The following is a 22,287-nucleotide window of genomic DNA, read 5'->3' as shown; positions in this document are numbered from 1 at the left end:
AACATAGTCTCTGGCTTAAATTAGAAGCCTCAGGAATTCTGGATGAGTTGAATTCAGTCCTGTTTTCCATAGATACCATCTAGTTCAATTTGATATAAAATATAATATTCTTCCAAACTACAGAGGAGAAATTTATTTAATCTATTATTATAAAGTAGTATTTATGGAACCACCCAAATAGATGTTGGCAGTATGTGAGCCACTAAAAGAGATGATAAAAAAGACTGGGTTTCTTTGCATACCATTCTCATTATATGCTTTTGTTTTTAATTGGTAAGCACAACTAGAAGAGACATGATTAGAGGAAAATTTTATATGCATATAATATTTCTACACATCACAAATACATATTCTCTAGAATCTTTTCCTTTAAGATATAAGCTGCTATGTAGTATTCATTGCTAATCTCCACAATATCCACAAAATTAAAATCAATTACAGAAGTAGAATGAATTTTTTGCTTATGTAAGTCACAGAAATTACAAATTCCTAAAGAATCTATGATTTTGTCAGTGAGAGAAAACTTCTTCACTTTGGGCAGATAGCAGTCTGTCTTTAGTAGTTAAGTCCTAGGGAATTGCATGAAGATCAGTTAGCTTGTCCTAGGTCATATAGCTCAGATGGTAGTTGAACCCAGGTTTTCTTGAATCTAGATCCAGAACTCTATCTAGCCACTATCCTATCCAAAAGTTGGAGGAGGGAAAACTTACTTTCTGCATTTTTAAATACATTCTCCCTCTCTGTAAACATTACCAAATGGCACAGATATAACAAGAAATTAGCAGGCGTGGTTTTGTTATCATCTTATATCATATAATATATTGCTTGAACACTCTATGATAGAATTTCAGATGCTTATCCTCATTTGTATTGATTAGAAGAGTCATAGAATTTTGGAACTGAATAAACCCTCAAGATCTTTAGTTTAAACCCTGCATTTTATAGAAAAAGGATTGCCTTGGCTACTCTATAATTAGCAGGTCAGATTGTTCAAAATTTTATTAAACAACCAGACCAGCTAGTGAACCATCTCTTTCATATACAACTCTTTCCGCTTACAGATACAAAAATATTTTTTAAAAAATACACATTAAACAACAAAAGTAGAGAGTATATAAGAAAGGACAGGATGTCCATCATGTTCAGGCTTTCCAGAGGATCAAACCAGAACATCTTGTTGTAGTCAAGGACAGACCCTTATATGCAATCTAATAGATTTAGACGATGCCAAGAGAAGAGAAGGGATGGGTTCAAAATAGCTTAATTAGCTATTGTCATTGTAGATTTAGAATCAAGATCTCTTATTCTAGAATTGAGAGCTTTTCATGATCGACACACTGAACTTGGTTTGGGGTGTTATCAGAGAGTATTAGAGTTGGAAGGGACCTTGATGACCATCTAGTTCAACTCATGTAAAAATAATGGTTTTGTTTATTAGCACCCTATAGCCATTAAGTGATCACACCACTTTTGCTGAAAGATCTCCAATGAAAGAGAACTTAAAGGTTATCATATGATATATATATACCTTGGATATGAATCACCTAAAAACATTTGACATGAAGTTTACAACTGCTTGAATGTGTTTCTCACACAGTCCAGGAGGCAGCTGGTAGGTGTATTAATGTAGTCTGTTTTCAGGTTTTATCCTAATTGTCTTTTTACCTGAAGTCCTTTGTTTTTTGGTCAATGGGTTAAATGCATAATGGTAAGCTCTGACTGGCAAATGGATCTGTTTAATATATTCCATGGCCAGATTGAGCCAGATGAGCCAGAAAGAGCTCATTCCTTCCTGAGATATTTATGTGTATATATATATATACATATATATATATGTATATATATATATATTTGGTGTGTGATTCTGCTCTGAAGTAAATCATTTCTCTATAATTCCAGATTTGCAAACGCTGCATGTTCGTTACCTCTAAAAACTAATTCCATTGACTTAATCAGCAAACATTTATTAAGCTGTTACTATGTGCTACATAAAAATAAAAAAAATAATTTTTAGGCATGGGCCTCAAAAAATGTCTTTTTTCAGGAAAATTATGAAGGAGAAATTGGAATAATTAGGAAACAGTGACTAGCACTTTCTTTACATGTCTAAGGTGGATCAAAGCATCTAATTATATTAGTATTACTAGAATTGAGAAAAAGAACAAATAAGTTGAACTTATTTTCTTGAGCTTTGGGGAAAAGATTTCATTATCATTAAGGATATAGAATTTTCTCCCTTTTTTACTATGTAGAAATATATTTAGAAGAGAAGGGATTCATTGAACAAATCATTACTTTGCTCCTACAACTTGTACAACATTGAGTTGGATGACTTGAGAGTGCGAAATACATAAATAGATTCTGTTCAGACTTTAAGTCCTCATTGTTCGCAAGGTGAAACCCTTCCTGCCTTCAGGGAGCTGACATCATATTAGGGAGAGTTTGGCTGTATAAGGAAAATAGAAAGTAATTCAAGGAGAAGAACAAAGATTATAATGGTCATTTGGGAGGTCTGGGAAGACTTTCCAAAGGAAGTGGGAACTTGACCTGAGTCTTGAAATAAGAAGATTCTGTGAGGCAGAAATGAAGGAGTGCATTCTAGACCTGGAAAATTCACTATGGCAAGAGATGCAATATTGAATTTTAGAAGCAATTAAGTTGCCTAGTTTGACAGGGAACTAGAGTGCTTATGGGGAGGGGGGGTAATATGAAGATAGAGCGTAATCAGATCATAGAGGGCTTACAATGCCAGGTTGAAGTGTTCAAATTTATCACTAGAGGTAATAGGGAGCCACTGAAGACAGTGGAGTGATATTATGAAAGGCATATGTGTAAGAAATCTGTATCTGGTAAGAGTATCTAGGATTAATTTTGACCAGAAACCTGGATTCAGAGAGATCTGAACGATTAGTAGAATAATCTAGATGTGAATTAATAGCAGCTTTGTGTGGGGGTGTCATCATTGAAAAGAAAAAGAGCTGGACATAACATATAGAAGGAGAAATTAAGAATTCTTTATAGATCAGAGCGAGAGCAGACCTGACTACTAAAAAAGTGATTAGTCAATGTGAAGGATTACAATGGGAGACCTTGACTTTAGTGGGGTCATTCACTATACCTAAGGATTCCTGTGATTGGCACATTGACTTAGAAATGTGATTTTCTATGTTCTATTGCATTATTTATTTATTTTGTTAGATATTTCCCAACATTTTAATCTAATTCCCCTAGGCAGTGCTTTTCCAAGCCATGATGTTTGACACCTCAGGAGTAGATAACCTGAGATCTCTCATAGCAATGAATTTAGGGTCTTATGTAAACACTGATCATACAATAAGAAGTCATTGGAGAGCTTTAAGGGAAGCTAGGTGGTATGATGGACAGAATACCAGGCCTGGAGTCAGAAAGACTCATCTTTATGAATTCAAATCTGGTCTCAGACACTTATCACCAATGTTATTCTGAGCAAGCCATATAACTCTGTTTGCCTCAATTTCTTCATTTCTAAAATGAACTGGAGAAGGAAATGGCAAACCATTCTATTATCTTTGCCAAGAAAACCCCCAAAAGGTTTTCAAACATGCCTGAAACCACTGAACAACAAAAGGAGGTTTTAGTCTTGATAAATTAAAAAAGAATCTAGGCAAGTAGTGAAATCAAGCTCTTTCTCAGCTTTTGCAGTAGCAAGACAAGTGGATTCTAAGCTGCAGCTAGAAATTCTGCTGTAATAATGGCATCCTGGTGCTCCCATGAATCATGAGAGCTGACTCCTTTGCCTTAGAATCTCACCAGAGGCCTTCTGTGAGGCTTTGTCTCTGTGAGCCACAAAACCCAAGTCATATGGGGTACAACAACACTGCGCGTGTGCTTAACTGAACCTCTCCATGTGGGATGAGCCTTTTTTTGTTTTCCTTTTTCAAAAGGAAAAAAAAGAATCCCACTGAACTCTTTTCAAAACCATAAATATCAATTCCTTCCATGAAGAAAAGAAGTTCATGGAATGTAATTAAAATTTAGTAGCAAGAAGAAAAAAATCTTGGAAGATTTTATTCCTGTGGTGTGTATATGTTTTCTTCCCTTCCCATAGCATTTATTTTAATTTGTAGTTCAGAATTCAAACAGCTGTCATTCTCTCTACAACCCTCTTTGAAATTATGACTGTGTAGGAGGTAAGCTGGGCTGTCTAAGAAACATTTCAGCATACCAGCTGAAGGGGGTGGTATCCTAAATTCAGTGAAATGTTTAAGGCTGTCAGTGTCAAATGGTTTGGATGGTGACTTTTGGAAGGCAAATTGACAAGTGGCAGTATTTGAGAAGAGATGTGATGCCCTAGAAAACTAATCACAAACTTTGCCCTCTGTGTTGTAGAGAAATCCTTCCCCATGAAAATGATTGTGTCCTTGACATAATGAAATTGCTTTTCATTGGTCTCTCATTCCTGATTAACTCTTTATAACAGCAGATGAATTAGAGAATAAGAGATTTAGCACTGGAAAGAAATTTAGATCTCTACTTAACCCACATTTGTACATTAAAATAAATAAGGTCCAGAGAAGTGAAATCATTTGACCAGGATCACAGATTTTGCAAAATACAAAGGCAGGATTTGAACCCAAGTCTTCAAACTCATAATCCATTCATGATTCAAAAACTATTCAAGATTGATTCAGTGTTAAAGATTATTCTTCCTACATGATCATTTTCTAGCTTCATCTCTCCCTGAAATGCCCAACTTAGAGTCAGCTGTTTTGTTTGCTGCTGTGGATATGCAAGTCAGCTGGAAGATAGAAGATTGTTTTTATCTTTGGTTGGAATGACCACTATTCTGGAAAAAGGTCATATAATAAGTCTCATTTCTTCAAAAGAAACATCTTTAGTAGAAGATGGACAAAGATGTGGCTAGATAGCCTGGAAAAAAGATCTCAGAATTTTAATGACCCACAAGCTTAGCCTGAGTTAGCAATATGATGTTTATTCTTTAGTCTTGAGGAGGACCACGTGATGACATGATAAGCACATGAATTGAATTTGAATGAGGGGGTACTATGATATAGTGGCCATGAAAGAGAATGCATTTTTTTTTTCCAAACAGAGTTGCCATATCCAAGAAGGAGAAGAGGAGATAATCCTACTATATTGGATCAGATAGTATATGAAATATCCCACAGTCTCCCAAACCCTGTACCAAGAGAAGGGAAATGTTATAAAGTGTCTTCTCAAGGACAAAGATGATCAAAGTATTCAGTCTGTGTTAAATTATAATATTTTTTGATTTGTATGATCTTAGATTTTATATTTTTGACTCATTTGCTCATGTTGAATTAATATGTCACAATCTTCCCTTGTTTCTATAAATTCTTTAGATTGTTCCTATAAATTCCTTATATTGGTTATTTTTTATATTGTGATAAGACTATGGGTATCTGATAAATTTTAATTCATTCCATTGAGGTTGCATATCACCATTTATTCATCTATCTCCTGAATGAGAGACCTCTATATGGTTTCCAGGGTTTTTTTTCATTTTTATGTTTTGCTATCATTGAGACATTCCTTTTTTGTGTGTTTTTTGCAAGGCAGCCTAGGGTCATACAGCTAAGTCAGTCTGAGACTAGCTTTGAACTCAGGTCCTCCTGACTTCAGGACCAGTGCTCTATCCACTGTGCAACTTAACTACCCTTAGATTTATACTTTCAATAAGCATTTATTAATTTTCTACTACATGCTAGGCAGGATGATAAGCTCTGGGTTTACAATTAATAAATAATAAAAAAATAAAATTAATAAAAAGAAAGACCAGCTCTGCCTTCAAGGAGTTTATCTTCTGAAGGGGAAGGTAACACACACAAAGGAAGGAAAACTGGGGGTGGGGAGGAGATGAGACAACAGGGGCACTAGCACGGGGACATCTTATTCTGTGGACTTGAAACCAGGCAGAGAGCATCAGATGCAAAATGGAGTGACTTGAGCATCTAGAAATACCCTCTATAAAGAAAGACATTGGGAAGAGTTTGGTTCTCCACCTTACAACCCTTAAGCCAGAGGGAGAGAGTGGTGTCAGTCAAGGTGAGGGTTAGTTACCTACTGTTGAGTTTGGAAGTGATGAGCTTTTCCTAGGAAGAGCACTGTGGATCTGAAATTAGGTGGCATTGCAGATGCCAACTGGAGAGGTAAAACTTATTTCCCCCTTTAATTTTGGTAAAAAAGCATCTTTTTGGTGAGGAGTTGAGTTAAACCATAGATTTTGATGAGTTAATATGCAAATAAATCAAGCAGGGAGAGAACCAATTTCTTTTGACAAATTATTATTATTTTTTAATCAAGGAAGGAGCCTGGAAGTTATTCACTCTCTATACTCAGGATATTTGCAAAATAAGAGACATTTATGGAGGTCAAAATAAAGCTGCAGTGACATTCCCTAAGTGACAGTGACCAAGACGTTATTATGTACCTTGGCATCCAACTTATTTCTGTGCACAATTCAAAGCACCTTTTAGAGACTTCTTTTTTAGGGACTTTTTAAAAAAATATGAAAGCTGATTAAGTTTTCCTTTTACAAATCTTTGCATCTATTTTTTACATTTATACATAACAAAGTATGTTTGTATAGTTACTTCTATTTTCCATTTGTTACAAACTGTGTGCACACATTCTTGCCTTGCCTTCTCCCCTCCCTGGTACTCAAAAATTACTTTGTGTTTAATCTGTATTTACTTATCTGTTATACATGTTGTTTTCCTCAGGCAGACTGTTAGCTCATTGAGGACAGAAACTGGTTTTATTTTTGTATCTACAGTGTCAGGAGCATAGAGGAGGTTTAATAAATGCTTGTTGAATATGTTTATTTCTTAGAACTTAATTATTATTTTTTTAAATGCATTAATTAATATGAGTAACTTCATGGTATAGTGCATAGTCCAGGGTCTGGAGGCAGGAAGATTTATCTTTACGAGTTTAAATCTGACTTCAGACACTTACTAGCTGTGTGACCCTGGACAATGCACTTAATTCTGCCTTAATTTCCTCAATTTGTAAAATGAACTGGAGAAGGAAATGACAAGCTCCTACAGTATTTTTGCCAAGAAAATCCCAAATAGAATCATGAAGAGTTACATACCACTGAAAAAACAACTGAACAACAGTGAATTTATAAAGCATTTATGTTAGACATTGAGCTATGAAAACAGACAACATAAGTCTCTGCCCTCTTAGAGTTTATGCATATTGATTGGGGTCAAGAAGGTTTTGTGTGTTTGTGTGTGTGTTTATGTGTAAGAATTCACATTTATACAGATAAATGAATACAGTGTGATTTCATCAGGGAGAGACCACTAGTAACCGGGGAGGATCAGGAAATGCAGGAAACAGGCTGTGATCCAAATGAACTTTGTCATCAACAGTTCTGCTGAGCTTGATGCAATCAGAAATGTGACTCTGAAGGACAAATGTAGAAATGATGCTTTTTCAACTTGTTTATTTGTACAGTTGCATGATGTGAATTTGAGGGGCACAAGAGGTCTCCAGAAGCTTCCCTCTGTATTCCATTGCTACCCTTTCATTCTTGTTTGTTGGCATTTCATTTGGATTGATTGACAGGTCCTAATGTCAGTGATGATCAGACTTGATAATTAAGAAAATTTCTCTCTACAGTTGTACTAAAATAAATGAACATTTTCATGCTTTGATCTATGGATCTTTTTGAATCTATAGTATCTCTTTTTGTTGACTTTTCTGATCTGGAAATATATGAAGGTTCAGTGAGTTTCCTTTCCTCTCTTTAACCCATCCTCATAAATACAACTTCCTCTGCTTATTAGCAGAACACATACTTGATGTTTATTTTTTCTTCCAGAAATACTCTAATGGATCTTTGATCTTATCTCTGTGGGTATTCCCTCCAATGGGACAAATCCGAAAGCATCCATTTCTTCCCATTTTAGGTGATTCTTGTTCATGTATTCCCATAAATTCTCCACAAGGGGGCCACCCAAAGAATGTTTTGGGGTCTTCCTTGCATTTTCTTGACATTTCCAGAATAACATTGAAACCTTTAGGCTATTCCTTATATGCCATCTGAAGATCATGGGAGTATAGATTTAGAACCAGAAGTGACCCAACATGACTGAAAATAAGTTTAGTGCAGTTATATATGTATACCCTATATCAGATTATTCACTTTCAAGGAGAAGGAAATGGAGGGAGGGAAAAAATATGGAACTCAAAATCTTAGAAAAAAATGAATGTTGAAAATTTTATTTGCATGTAGCTAGAAAAATAAATAAATAAATTTATTTTTTAAAAAAAAATAAAGGAATTGGAAGTGACTTCAAATGTCCAGTCTCTTCGTTTTATAGATGAAGCAACTAGGACCTTTGAAGATTAAAAGATTTTTTCCCAAGACCTCACTGCTAATAAGTAGTAGATCTGGGTTTTGAATCTTGGCCCACTAACTACAAGTTTTACATATTTTTCTTCTTTGCCATCCTGCCACTTCTTTTTGGCTCCTAATTTTCATACCTTCTAAGAACCATTTCATTGCTTTTTTGAGTGTTCCTTGATCACAGTTTCTTAGCTCATAACAATAGAATACCAGAAGAATATTGGTATCAAAGGCTGATGGACTTTTGTTTCAGAGATAATCTTAAGGTGATTGAAAGAATGTTTTAAGATTTATAGCTATGGAAAACATTTTCAGGATGATCTCTTATGGTAATCACATATAGTGGGTTTTAACATAGGTATCACAGTTTTGGCATACAAAATAAAAAATCAGACCTTAACTTCCATGCACTTAGATCAGGACTAGGGAAGAAGGGGAAATGAATGTGTAAAATAGAGGACAATAATGGGATGTTATTGATATAGGCAAGCTTCTATTAAGCACCTACTCTGTGCCAGATATTCTGTTAGGGTCCCAGATAGAAGCACAAAAAAAGGAAACAGCCATACTCTAAAGGAGCTTGCATTCCCAATGGAAGAATTGTTCTTGTTCGCTCAGTTCAGTCATGACCAATTCTTCATGACCCCATTTGGGGTTTTCTTGATAAAGATATTAAAGTAGTTTACCATTTCCTTCTTCAGCTTGTTTTACAGATGAGGAAACTGAAGCAAACAGTATGCAATGACTTGTCTAGGGTCAAGAGTCTCAGGCCAGATTTAAACTCAGGTTTTCCCTGAACCTTGGCCCAGCATTCTCTCCATCGCATCACCTAGTTGGCCCTAATGGAGACAAGTATACACACATACCACACATACATACATACATACATATATATATATATGCATGTGTATGTATGTAAAAATTGGTGTATAATGTAAACAAGTACAAATATATGCAGCTTAAATATAAAGTGAATATAAATATATGCAAAATAGTTCAATACAGGGTAGTTGGGAAGGGGGGGATACCAGCCAGGGGTGGGGGAGGGGATCAGGACTAACTTCATACAGAAGATAGTCCCTAAGCTGCATTGTAAAAGAAGAGGGGTACTCTATAAGCAATGGAATGTAGAGGCATCTGAAAGCATTGGAAATGGATGCTGGAAAGACCTGGAATAGCATGTGTGAGGAGGAGAGCTGGATTTCAGAATGTAGGATTAGGAGTAATGACCAACAAATCTGGAAAGCTCTGTTGAGTCAGTCTTAGGGTTAAGAGGAAGCATTTTGCATGCCTGGGACCCTTGACTATGCATGGAAAGTATCTCTTTTTCCTACTTTTTGTCATTTAACTTTTAAAGGAGTAGCAGAAAATGGGAAGATCCATTTCCTCAGCATCTTCTGCTTAGGTGGGTGCCTTATTTGGAAGGGTCTTGACTAGTCAAGGAGGGTAAATAATTGCAGTGTGCATATGCTTTAGTAGAAAGAGCATTGTGCTTAAAGGTAGATGTCTCAACTCTGACCCTATCTAGCTATTGGAATCTGGACAATTCATGTAATTTCACTGAATTTATTTCCTCAACTGTAAAAAGGAGATGATACCTCACAGGCTTGTGGGGAGTGTGACTCATCTTGCTGCATTCTGAATAACTATATCTTTTGGGATCAAGTCACAACTCCCCTACAGGTCATTCCATACCCTTTTCTTTGGAGACCACTGTTATAATAACTAAAATGCTGGGTTTGGAGTCAAGGAAACCTTCAAACCCTGCTTCTGAAACTTACTGCCTTTGTGAAATGGTGGGCATCATTTAATCTCTCTTTCCCCCCCAGGCCCTTCCTTAGGATTTAACTACTAAATAGAGATGGATAATGGTGAAAAGTGTTTCTAGCTTCTTTTTCATTGAAGTGAGTTCTCCCTGGGATTTCATCATGCTAAGGAAATCACAGATCTTTCTAGCATACTTCCTTAGAGACTACAAGTTTCTTAGAATTTCCAGATATTCAAATTATCATGTTTTAGAACCTATTTTTGATCTCTGCAAAAAAATGTCTGGCTTTAGCTGTGTGGCCTTGGGCAAGCCACTTAACCCCATTTGCCTTGCAAAAATCTAAAAAAATAAAAAATAAAAAAAAAGTCTGGCTTATCAGAGGACATAATTTATCTGTACTTAGTTTCTATATTTAAATTGTTATTGTTTCTATTCCTTTGAATCATTATTATAACTTCTTTACCATTTTTCCTTCATGGCCATAGGCACCATTGTTCATCTATTGTAGTGGGAGGACATAGAACAGAAAAATTGGATAAGTAGTGGTTGAGGGATTGTGTAGTGACCCTTATGGTTTTAGTTGAATAGTAGTTGTGGTGACCATTTTTCCAATCCCTCTATCATTTGGACAAAGCATTCTCCTTTATAACATCTCATTAAATTAAAAAATACACTTAGTTTTCTTGAAATTGTGATGAATGATCTCGGTCTCCATAGAACAGTTTGAAAAACAGAATTCGTCATTATATTTTTTTTCCCTCTGGGAGGAATATTACTTCAGATGGGTATGGAAGGCCCCTGTTTGGTTCATCTTTGAGTTTCTATTTGGAAACTTAAATCCCAATCTCCAAATACATTGACCCTTGACTCTGATTATGGTATAAATGTTCCTTTTGGCAGTGTAAGGCAATTTACGCTGACTTTTGTTGATGTTGCAACCAATATGGCCCCATTCACACCATAATTGAATTGTCAAAGATGGTCATTGACCTTTGGTAGTCAAGGTCATTTTTGCAGCTGTAATATGTTGTCTGTTGGCTGCCACTGACTTGGTAATGTGTTCTCTCCATCATATTACACGATTCTCTTCAACTTAAGTGGCATTGTAATGTAATCTGACATATCTTTCTCCCATAGGCTACTTTCTTGTGTTTGCTAGAGGATTGGTCACAATATGTAATCTTTACCCATCAAAGGACACAGATCTATGTTCAGGATCATAGATTTACAACCACCATCCATTTGCCTTTGAGAAGAGGAAATTGAGACCCCCCCAGTTAAGTGACTTATCTAGGGTCATACAGGGAATAAATACAAGAGTTTAATAAGATGCTTTTTTGTTTTCCTTTGGAAAATTTTTACTTTCTTTTCATTTCCTTAATTTCCCAAGTTGTAATTTATGATTCATCAAGGACCTTCTTTTTCTCCTTGAAATTTCCCTAGAATATGTTCTCTTTCAGTTGAGTGTCTGTCTCAATAATGAGGGGTTATGCTTTGTATAATAAACATATAAATGCAATTTTAAAAAATGATTTTTTTTAAAAACAGAAGAAAAGTCATGAAATTCATCTCTTAGACCAGATTTCAGATAAAAGAAATTTCATTTCCAGGTGAAATAATTTTCTTTTGCGTGTAGTTGTCTTTAATCTGTTAGCCATTTACCTTCATTTTGTCTCTCCTGTTTTGAAAGGTGAGATGAAATGAAATGACGTGGGTTTCTCCCCATACTCCAGCCTAATCCTACTGTCATTGCTAGTGGGGCTGGGAATTGGGGTAAGTGGGACAGTGGGACCTTTTCCTTGCACTTGATAATTATAATCTGCTTCCCAGTATACCTCCCACTGCTGAGAAACATAATTAGCTTTCTCTCCTTAATGGGCAGTGACAGTTCTAATTTCTTTCCTCTTTTTCCCCTTCTAATATAAGCCAATGAGAATGTTTTTCTCTGACTGAAGAATTGAATCCATTATCAAATTGTAAGTTTTCTGCATGAACTCCCAGGCTTCCATTGACTGCCCTGTGGGTGACAAAAGGAGTTTCCTTAGTCTTGTAGGATTGAATTAGGAAAGAATAAAACACTTATGCCTGATACATTGTCCCTAAAATGTTGTTATATTCTCTTTAATTTATTTTTATTCAGTGAATACGTATTTGATGGAGTCAGAAGGATTTATCTACCTAAATTCAAATCTGACTTCAGATATTTACTGGCTGGGTGACCCTGGGCAAGTCATTTAAGCCTGTTTGCCTCACTTCTCTCATATGTCAACTGAGCTGGAGAAGGAAAACGCAAACCATTCTAGTATCTTTGCCAAGAGAATCCCAAAACAGTCTGAACAACAACAATATACAGGTGACATGCTAAGGACTGGGAGCTCCTGCCTTCAAGGAACCTTTATGTAAGTAGGGTGAAATAATCTGAATACAAATGAATAAATAGATTCTATATACAAATGAAAAAAAAAGAAAGGGACATTAACAAGTAGGGGGGAGCAAAGTTAGAAAGCCATTTATAGAAGGGAGCACATGAGCTGAGCCTTAAGGAAAGAAGGGATTCTAAAGGGATTGGGTGGGAAGCATTGTTGGCAGCACAAGTACATGAGCCGGAGATTGAATGTGTGGTGAGAAACATAAGAAGAGCACTGTAGGAAGGAAAGCAAGTAGATAGGATGGCTGAACGAAATGAAGTGAGCAGCGGATGACAAAGAGCTTTAAGTATTGGAAGATTATTGAGAGAGGAAGGGCTAGCAGTTGTTGGAAGATGGATTAGGAAATGAGAGGGATTAGAAAGAGGGAGATCAGTTAGGAAGTTGATGAAAGAGTTGGGGCAAGAGTGCCTATTGTTTGTTTTAGAGAATGATAACTTGAACTCGAGTGTGTCATTGTGAATGGAGGAAAAGGGGTGGATGGGAAATATATTGTAGAAAAAGAATGGACAAGATTTGGCAGGTGATTGTATATGTGGGGCAAAGGAATAAGTGTTTATTAAGTGCCTACTATGTGACCAGCACTGGCAGACTTATTGCATCCATAAGCTGGAGAAGAAATGGCAAACCATTCGGTTCACCATTTCTTCTCCAGCTTATTTTACAGATGAGAAAACTGTGGCAGAGTTAAGTAATTTAGCCAGGATCACCCAGATACTAAGTGTCTGAGGCCAGATTTGAACTCATAAAGATGAGTCTGTGATTCCAAATTCATTGAGCAATCCATTATATCAGCTAGCCACCCAGGCACTGTGATAAGTGCTTTAGAAATAGTTCATTTGATCCTCACACAACCTTGTGAAGTTGATGCTATTTTTAATCCCTATTTTTCAATTGAGGAAAGTGAGGCAGACAGATAATAACTTATCCAGGGTCACAAAGTGAATAAGTATATGGATCTGGATATGAACTTATGTCTTCTTGACTCCAAACCCAGTGTTCTATCCACCACATCATAGAGCTTTGAGTTTTCCATTTCTTTTGATCTTTGTAATTTTATTTCTTCACACTTAGTAGTTTCTTAATCAATATTTATTGACCATTCATTTAATTCATGGGAAGAGGGTATATATTTAACAACCAACCTGGAATCTTAGGTGTGATCCAGTTCTTCCATAGTTTAAGTGCTTAATAAAGTTTTCTAGAATTAAATTGATTTCTCATCAATCTTATGAAAAAAGCAATGAAAATATTGCTATCCCCATTTTACAGATGACAAAATTAAGTCTAAAAGAGATTGAGTAACTTGTCCAAAATTGTACTGAGAGATTATAGTTGTGGGATGCTTCCTAGGCCTGCTGACTCCAGAAGAAGAGTCCATCTGCTGTTCTTTCTGTTTGATGCCGTCTTGTCTTCAACATTCATAAGATGTTGAAACCCAAAGGCTCCTAATGATGATAGTTGAATGGATAGGACCATCTTGATTTTGAATCCCAGCTTTCCCACTCTGCCCCTGTGTAATTTATTATTGGATTGTTAATTATTAATAGCTGTGTGACTGGGCAAGTTATTAAACTTCTTCTGGTCTCAGTTTGCTATAAGGAGATGAGTATTAATAACATTTCAGTCCCTTCCATCTCTAGCAAGAGGAGATAACATATACAGGAATTTGCAAGAGATACTACAAGAGAATTGGTGGAGGCCAGAGAAAGGACAGAATGAAGCAATTTTATGAAATAGGGGAAGTCAGGTCAGTGGTTATGTGACCTTGAGCAAGTCACTTCATGTGTAAAAAGAGGTCTAAATCTATAATGCTGCAGTGTACCAACCATTGAGGCTGGACTTGGAGAGGGGGAAAGTATATAAAACACCTTGTTGTGAGCTAGGGCAGATGTTTTTCAGGAATGAGGTCCTGGGTTGAGGTCCTGGGCCAGACTCCATAGTAACCATTTTTTTTTTACATTTCCAGAAGCTGAACTGACCCGTATATATGCCTGCTGTTGAAGCAGTCAAAAAGGCATCATCACCCTTAATAGGTGTCTGTGTAATATATCAATAGAACTGATGGTCGGTGTTCTAGAATCATAGACCTAGAGCCAGAAAGAGCCTTAAAAATCTCTATATATGTGAGGAAACTGAGGCAGAAGCACATGACGTGACATACCCATGGGGACATAATGGTGCCTTGATTTCCCCTATTTCACAAAATTGAATTATTTTTAAGTCAAGAAATCCCTAAGTGTTCTAAATGAAATGTTTGTTTGCTTTACAACAGTTTAATTTTTTTAAAGGACTAAACATCAGAAATGGAAATTAGGGGTGGCTAGGTGGTGTAGTGGATAAAGCACCAGCCCTGGAGTCGGGAGTACCTGGGTTCAAATCTGTTCTCAGACACTTAACTCTCAGACACTAGCTGTGTGGTCTTGGGCAAGCCACTTAACCCCATTTGCCTTACAAACAACCCTAAAAAAATGGAAATTAAATGATTTTTGTCACTTTTTAAAAATACCTATGGGTTTTAATATAATCCTAGATTCTGTTCTTGTCTTCAATCTCTCTTAATTCCTACATGGCAGGAAGAAAACAGCATTGTGTTCACTTAGAAAGTATGTTGGGAACCATCTTTTACTTGGTCTGTCTGCATAAATATATGTGCTTCTACAGATGGCATTTTCACTTGGTGGCTTCTGATGACTAAGGTTTGGCAGGAGGAGACATCCTCCTAATAGAACATGATTTAAGATGTCGAATGACAATTTGTGTTGTATCAGTGATAACTCCATGGGGAGGGAGAGAGGGTGGGGAATGTGGAGTGGGAGTTAGGGTATCTCATTTTTAAAGCGTCCAGGGATTTCTGCTCTCCATGGGTTCCAGTTGGTCTCTGATGGGCTTCTCCTTCACTGAAATGAGACAGTGACTTAGAAGGTCCTGGCCTTCATGTTCATTGCTTGTGCTGGGTCATCCCCTGCAGACAGGGAAGGCAGTATCTTAAAATTAATGGGGACCGGCTCCCATCCCGCTGAAACCCAGGAGCTGCTCTTGGAAGGAGCAGCATCTGGCTAGATTCTGTCTGACTCATACTTGAGGTTAGTGCTGCTCTGCCTCAAAAACCCATTGGGTTTTGCTGCATCTGGCCAAGCCATCCCGAGTGACCTCTGATGAACAGCTGTACTGCAGGTGAATGTAGAGATTGTGTATGCCAACGGCCCTGTTTCCTGGGGGAGGGGAAGGAGAGACCTGAGAAAGTGCTATTTGTGGCCTGTTCCTCTTTGGTGAGGGAAGGAATTAAAAAAAAAGACCACTGGTTAAAGCTGAGCTGTCATAAAACAGAGGAAGATAGAGTTCCTTTGTTCCCCTTTGGGTGGACCTGATTCAAAAAGGAAAATAAACCCGAAGGAATCCTAGCAGTGGTCAATCAGTGGGTTCTGGTTCATTTGCTTGAAAATTGGTTCTTTTGTTGGCGAGTTGAATTACACCAATTAGCTAAAGCTTCTTGTGGTGAAGAGCTGTGGAAAAAGTGACTGTGACTTGGAGAATATACTCTTATTTCTGCCTGTCCTATTTCTGATGTCCTAAGATGAATTTCAGCCCTTTCCAAGGGTGACTTCTATGGATAACGTTCATTCCATTCATGGAGTCTAGTTTTCTCCTGAATCCTATTCATTTAAAAAAAAAACAAACCTCAAGTGATATTTATGGTGTTTCCATTCAAAATCTTCCTTCTTTCTGCTAATCACCATCACTCTTCAGAGCTGAGTTCATCTCCCCCCCAAAGTTCCTCCTAAGCCCCTCCCCCTGAGTCTTGTATGCTTTGTAGTATAGAAATTAATTGGCATATGCTTCATATTTCTTATGTATATTTTCTATTGAATCTAAGCTCCTTCAGGGTAGGGACTGTTTTAGTTTATCTTTGTATCCTTGACACTCAACCCTCTCCCTAACAAATTGTGGATGCTTAATAAAATGATTATTGGATTCAGTTGGGTACATTCACCTTGTCCCCACTACCTCATCATCTCCATGTTGACTCTTTTGTCTTTATTTCCCTTTTTTGGAACCAGAATTGTAATTCTATTTGATATGGAGAACTTTTAATAATGCAGTTTTCCCCTGTTGTATAACAGCAACAACAATTTAATAATAATGATGATGATGATGATGATGATAATGATAAAAATAAATAGGATTTATATAATGCCTTCTTATGCAACAGGTATTGTGCTTCACAAAAATGATCTCATTTAATTCTCATTAGTAATTGCCCAAGGTTAAACAGTCAGTAAATTTCTCAGACAGATCAGCAATCTCTCCATTCTATCCCTTAATGAATGGCTGGAACAATGAAAAGTTAATTTTTTTCTTTTTTCCTTTTTCCCTTTTTTTCTTTTTTAGTTTTTGCAAGGCAGTGGGGTTAAGTGACTTGCCCAAGGTCATGCAACTAGATAATTAGTATCTGAGACCAAATTTGAACTCAGGACCTTCTGACTCCAGGGCTGGTAGTCTATCCACTGCACCACCTAGCTTCCCCAAGTGAAAGGTTAATTGACCTGCCCAGGATCACACAGCCAATATGGCAGAATTGGAATCAGATTCCTTACATGACTGAAGCTATATCTCTATCAATCAATTCTAACTTGACCCACAAAAAACTCTCTCCCTACTCTAATCATAAATCAGCTTGAACTAGTTGATGAGCTAAATATTAAATTTTCAGTATGAATTTTTAAAAATTTCTTTCTCATGGGTTCCTCCCCTTAGTTCTAAGTCCTCTTTCAAAATATGACTAATATTGAATTATGTTAAATAAATTGCACATGTACAGCTTTTACCAGATTGTTCACTCCCATGGGGAAGGGGAGGGAAGGTGGTAGAAAAATGGGAAACTTATAAACTTGCAAATGGATGAATGTTGAAAACTACCTTTTCATGTTATCAGAAAAAAAGGTCAAAATATTTTTTTCAGTGTGAACATGGAGTTTGAAACAAGGGTTTGATTTGTCGTCTTGTTCATTGTCTAGATTAAAAAAACATGGAGAAAGTGTTAATGAAGATTAAACTTAAAAGTGATTTGCAAGCAAATACTTTTGGCGGTTAGGGAGTCAGTTGTTAAACATTTCCCATCACACCTCTGCCTGAATTTTACTAGTCTTCATTTAATTGTTTATCTATTATTAGTTCTACTGTGTTTAAATGTCTGTCAGTGTTGAGTTAAGTCTTTTGTCATTTCACTAGTGGTTACTCTGGGAGGATCTGAGAGGGATTGGGAAAGTACAGAATTTTAGGCCAATGCTACTTTGAACCAGGACACGAGTCTGAATGGGAATCTCTTGTATTCCTGTGGAAACTTGAACATCTTAGGTTCTAACTTCAATTAGTGTTCAGTATTTTAATTCTTTATCTCACCAGTGATGTTTTTGATTTCATATTTGATTTTTTGTGTTCAGAGGCCTTGTTATTCATGGATTTCGTGTATGCTCTGTAACCATATCCCCAATTTCCTGCCACAAAGTTCCTTTTCTCCAAGTAGGACACTGACTTTCTGTCCAATCACAGACAAGACTGGAAATTCAATAGGTCTAGTAACTTTTTAGGGGTAAATTAATTAAATGTTTGACCAATTATAGCCCATGAATGATTTTGTAAATATCTAAATGGTCCTTGGCAGGAAAAACATTCCTCACCCCTACTCTGTATCCTTCACCTGGTGACCCCTGCCAGAAAGACCACAGAAATTCTTTTCTACCATGACCTTTTAGGTCCATTCCCATTTCCTAATGGTTTTCCTGAGAGACAGGTACCCAGGTGCAGAAATCTAAAGATTTCTGGATCTTGCCATTGTCCCCATGGTGACCTTTTAGGATTTTTTTTTTTTTTTGCTAAGCATCAAGAATTCAAAGAAAGGCAAAAGATAGTCCTAAAGAGCTCACAGTCTAATGGATTATATGTTCTACTTGTTTCTTGAGAGCAGAAGCAGTTTTCTAAGTTATCTAGTAAGCTGTATCCCTCATATTTAGGACTATTCACAAAGTAAATGCTTTTTTTAATTTAGAGACAAAATAGTTGCCATAAAAACATAGAAGGGAAAGCAGCTGATTCATTTGCTTTCGATCCTCTGAGTTTTTCACTCAAACCCCCAATGTATATAAATAATCCTAAACATCTTTAATAAAATTATCCTCTTTGAGCATATGCATCATGAAAATATTTTTCATCTGGGGCTAAGCTGTCCTTCCTAGTCATTGTAGTAGTCTAAACTTTTCTAACATTCTTTCTTAGTGTTCGCTGTTTTATTTGTATTTTGGAACTTTTAATGATTGAGAGATGGAGTGAGGGTCTAAGATGACAACCATGAACATGAGGTGGGGTACAGTTTCTTAATGTGATTTTTAATGTGTGCAAATGTATTTTGTGGGAGTAGCTTGGACAGCTGTCAGGCAATGAGGAAATGAAGGTCCAGCCACAGGAATGCTTCTCTGCCCTCTATTGTCCATGAGGTTTTCATTGGCTCATAGCTGTTGCCTTCTTATGGATTGGGGGCATCGTTGTGGCCACTGTCAAGACCACACAGATTCCATTTGATTGGATTTTGATTGGTATTTTATTTTACAAGAGAATACTTCTTCCTTTGTACATTTCACATGGTTTATTTTAGGGATCTTTGGTTTCAAAAACAACCACCACTGTTTAAGACAGGAGATAGTCACAGCCTGAATTATAAGTCACAGCCTGAATTATAAATGTAATTTTAAGATGAAGTTTGATTGACTAATCAAGTAATGCTGTCTGATTGTTAGTGGTGTGCCTTTTTTAAAATAACATTTCTTTAAATTCTCATCTCCTTTTTCTTTCTTCTAGCTGACAATTCTAGCCCTCCCAAAGAGGACACCCCAACGGGCAGCCTTGACTCACTTTCATCACACTCTCCTCCACCTGTCATTTTGAGTAGTTCCCCTGGACCAGAAAAAAACCACCTTCTTACAGATGGTGGAGAACTGGTGGACTGGACATCCAACCAGTAAGTAATCATTTCTCTCTTCGGTGATATGAGTCAAAATTTGTTTGTTAAATTCTTTAAATCAAGGAATAAAGAAAAGGTTATATATGTTCAAACATATTTGTACAAACAAAAGCTCTTTTGGAGGCAACAAAGAAATAAAAACCTAAGAGGTGCCCAAGAGTTGGGGAATGACTAAGTTTTGATATGAGTACATTGCAGTATCATTGTATTGTAAAATATGATAAAGGGAACAGTTTCAGATAAATTTGGCAAGCCTTGTATGGATTGTAGAAGAGTGAAGTGAGAGAACAGTTTATAATATGATAGCAACATTGTAAAAATGAACAGTTTTACAAGACCTTAGAACTCTGATCAGTGAGATAATCAACCATGATTCTAGAGGATCTAGAAAAATGTTACCCACTGCTTGACAGAGGTAATGAACCCAAGATGCCAAATGAGATTCATTAACATGGGCATTTATTTGACATGACTATGCCTGTTTGTTACAAGGGGTTTTTTCCTTTTAGTAAATTGGAAAGAAAATAAATGCTTGTTAATTGAAAAAATATAAAAAAAAACAGTCAAAATTTTAGTTATCAGACTGAAGATGATTTCATTCAGTTTGTTTTTTAACTTTCACTGTTACCAATTGTCCTCTCCAACAAGGGAGGGAAATCAACAAAGGGTTTCTTGGATGGCTTTCCCAATATCCTTGGGGAGAAAAGGGATCCAAGTCTGTATGAGGTTTGAGTGTGCTTGAGAGATTCAGATCATAAGAGAAAAACTTTTGTCCCAGTCTGCTTGAGATGTTCTCTCATCATATGGACAAGCTAACTATGAAAGAAGGATACGTGTTTGTGACTGAACTGATTTTAAGACATTCATCTTGGAGCGCTTTGTAGCCTGAATTCCATCAACCCCTGTTAAATATCAGGGGATACATGAATTTCACTAGTATTCAACTGAAATTTATCATTTTCTTTAATTATTTAAATGGATTATTCTTAGAAGGGGTCCTCAGACTTCACCAAGACTGCCAAAATGCATCATAACACAAAAAATGATAATTGCATGTGCTTTTGATTATTGGTATTTTTAGTGATTGCTGGCTTCTCCCCCATTTAATCTCTTGTTATAATAGATAATTGAGAATTGGCTGTTGAAATATCTGATTTACTTTTCTACAGCTTGGCTCACTTTTGAGACCGGACACACCAGTGAGCTTAGCTGAGTGAGTACTGTGCAGAGTGTCTGGCTATTTAGGGGAATTATATTTGCCTAATGGTTTCTGACCTAGTAGACTGGTGTTCTTCCCCCCCACCCCTTCTTTTAAACTGCTCTTAGAGAAGACCAAAGGGGATCCTGGAAGGTCAACACTAAAGGCCTCATAATATAGGGCTTTCCCTGATCTGTCAGAGTTATTCTCTCCTTAGCTATGGAAAATGAACATGTATCTTATTTTTCTCGAACTTGACTTTTTTCTCAGATGCTTGCTAAATTCACATATGATCATAATATCATGAATTAAATATGTGAAAAGGTGGTGAAAATTTGGTAGGTGGGGTCATCTATTTACCCATTCTATTAGCAAGTACCTTTGACTTCTAGTTAACACTGGAAGAGCTAGAATTTAAGAAAATCTCAAAAGACCATGCGGTGTCAGTTGATGCAGTGCATCTTTAAGAAATCTCTAAACCCTTGATTTTACCATCACTTGGCAAGTGTTACTCTCATGTCATCAGATTCCAGATTTTATCCATTATTATTCCATCTTTCCTTAAGCCTCACTTTTCTTAAACCCATTCTTTATTCTTCACAGGACTCTATTTCCTCCATCTCTTAGTGTTTTTCCAAGCCATATTTCCATCTTTAACTTTGCTATCTTCCCTTTCTATCTCTTGACTTGATTCTGTTGCGTACTCTCAGGTCTCTTGCAATCCTCTCCAGTAGTTTGGTCTTGCCTCTCCAAACCCCAAACTTGTTTAACTCCTATCTTCTACCTCCTACATATGTGTATTTGGTATTAAAAGAAGTCCTACAACTATAGTGACCAGGGCTGATACAGTCTTAAGTTATCCACTCCCAACTGGCTCCTAATACCCCAAGTCAATTCATTTACTCTTTCCTGACTTACTCTTTACAACATTCTCCACAACAGATATTTTTAAACTTTTTCTTTTTTTTTTCTTGTCTCTCATATAGCCTCCTAGGAACTTACCATATACTTTACTGAGAAAAGACAGACCATACCTAGCAAATCTCTATTCTTTTTTTTTTTTAGGTTTTTTTTTTTACAAGGCAAATGGGGTTAAGTGGCTTGCCCAAGGCCACACAGCTAGGTAATTATTAAGTGTCTGAGACTGGATTTGAACCCAGGTACTCCTGACTCCAGGGCCGGTGCTTTATCCACTACACCATCTAGCCGCCCCCAAGTTTCTATTCTTCCTAACTCTACATGTCAAAGTTCCCTTTCCTGCTGCCTACAAACAGGCTTACAGACTTCCCCATCCTAAAATATGCTTCACATTGCCCAACCTTCTTTTCCAGATACCATTTTCTTATCTCTTTTCCTTTTCACAGTAGCTACATGTATTTTCTCTGCTTCTTCTCTGGCAGTCTGAATTCTGACCTCATTACTCAATTGAAATTGCTCTCTCCCCAGTTACTAGCTAGCAGTCTCTTCATTCTGATGACTTTTCCTCAATTTTCATAC

General features: G+C 36.7%; 1 protein-coding gene across 2 annotated transcripts in view; it reads left to right on the top strand.

Annotated features, from left to right (window-relative positions):
• Nucleotides 1-22,287, top strand: part of ARHGAP10 (Rho GTPase activating protein 10) — a 355,007-nt gene that overhangs the window by 296,036 nt on the left and 36,684 nt on the right. For both annotated transcript variants that reach the window (XM_074229165.1, XM_074229164.1), the window contains one exon: nt 19,430-19,589. In XM_074229165.1, coding sequence (XP_074085266.1) covers nt 19,430-19,589 — 160 coding nt within the window. The remainder of the gene's footprint in view (nt 1-19,429; nt 19,590-22,287) is intronic.

Source organism: Macrotis lagotis, chromosome 3 (genome assembly GCF_037893015.1).
Source record: "Macrotis lagotis isolate mMagLag1 chromosome 3, bilby.v1.9.chrom.fasta, whole genome shotgun sequence".
Taxonomy (NCBI): Eukaryota; Metazoa; Chordata; class Mammalia; order Peramelemorphia; family Peramelidae; genus Macrotis; species Macrotis lagotis.
This window is presented reverse-complemented; position numbering and strand designations above follow the sequence as displayed.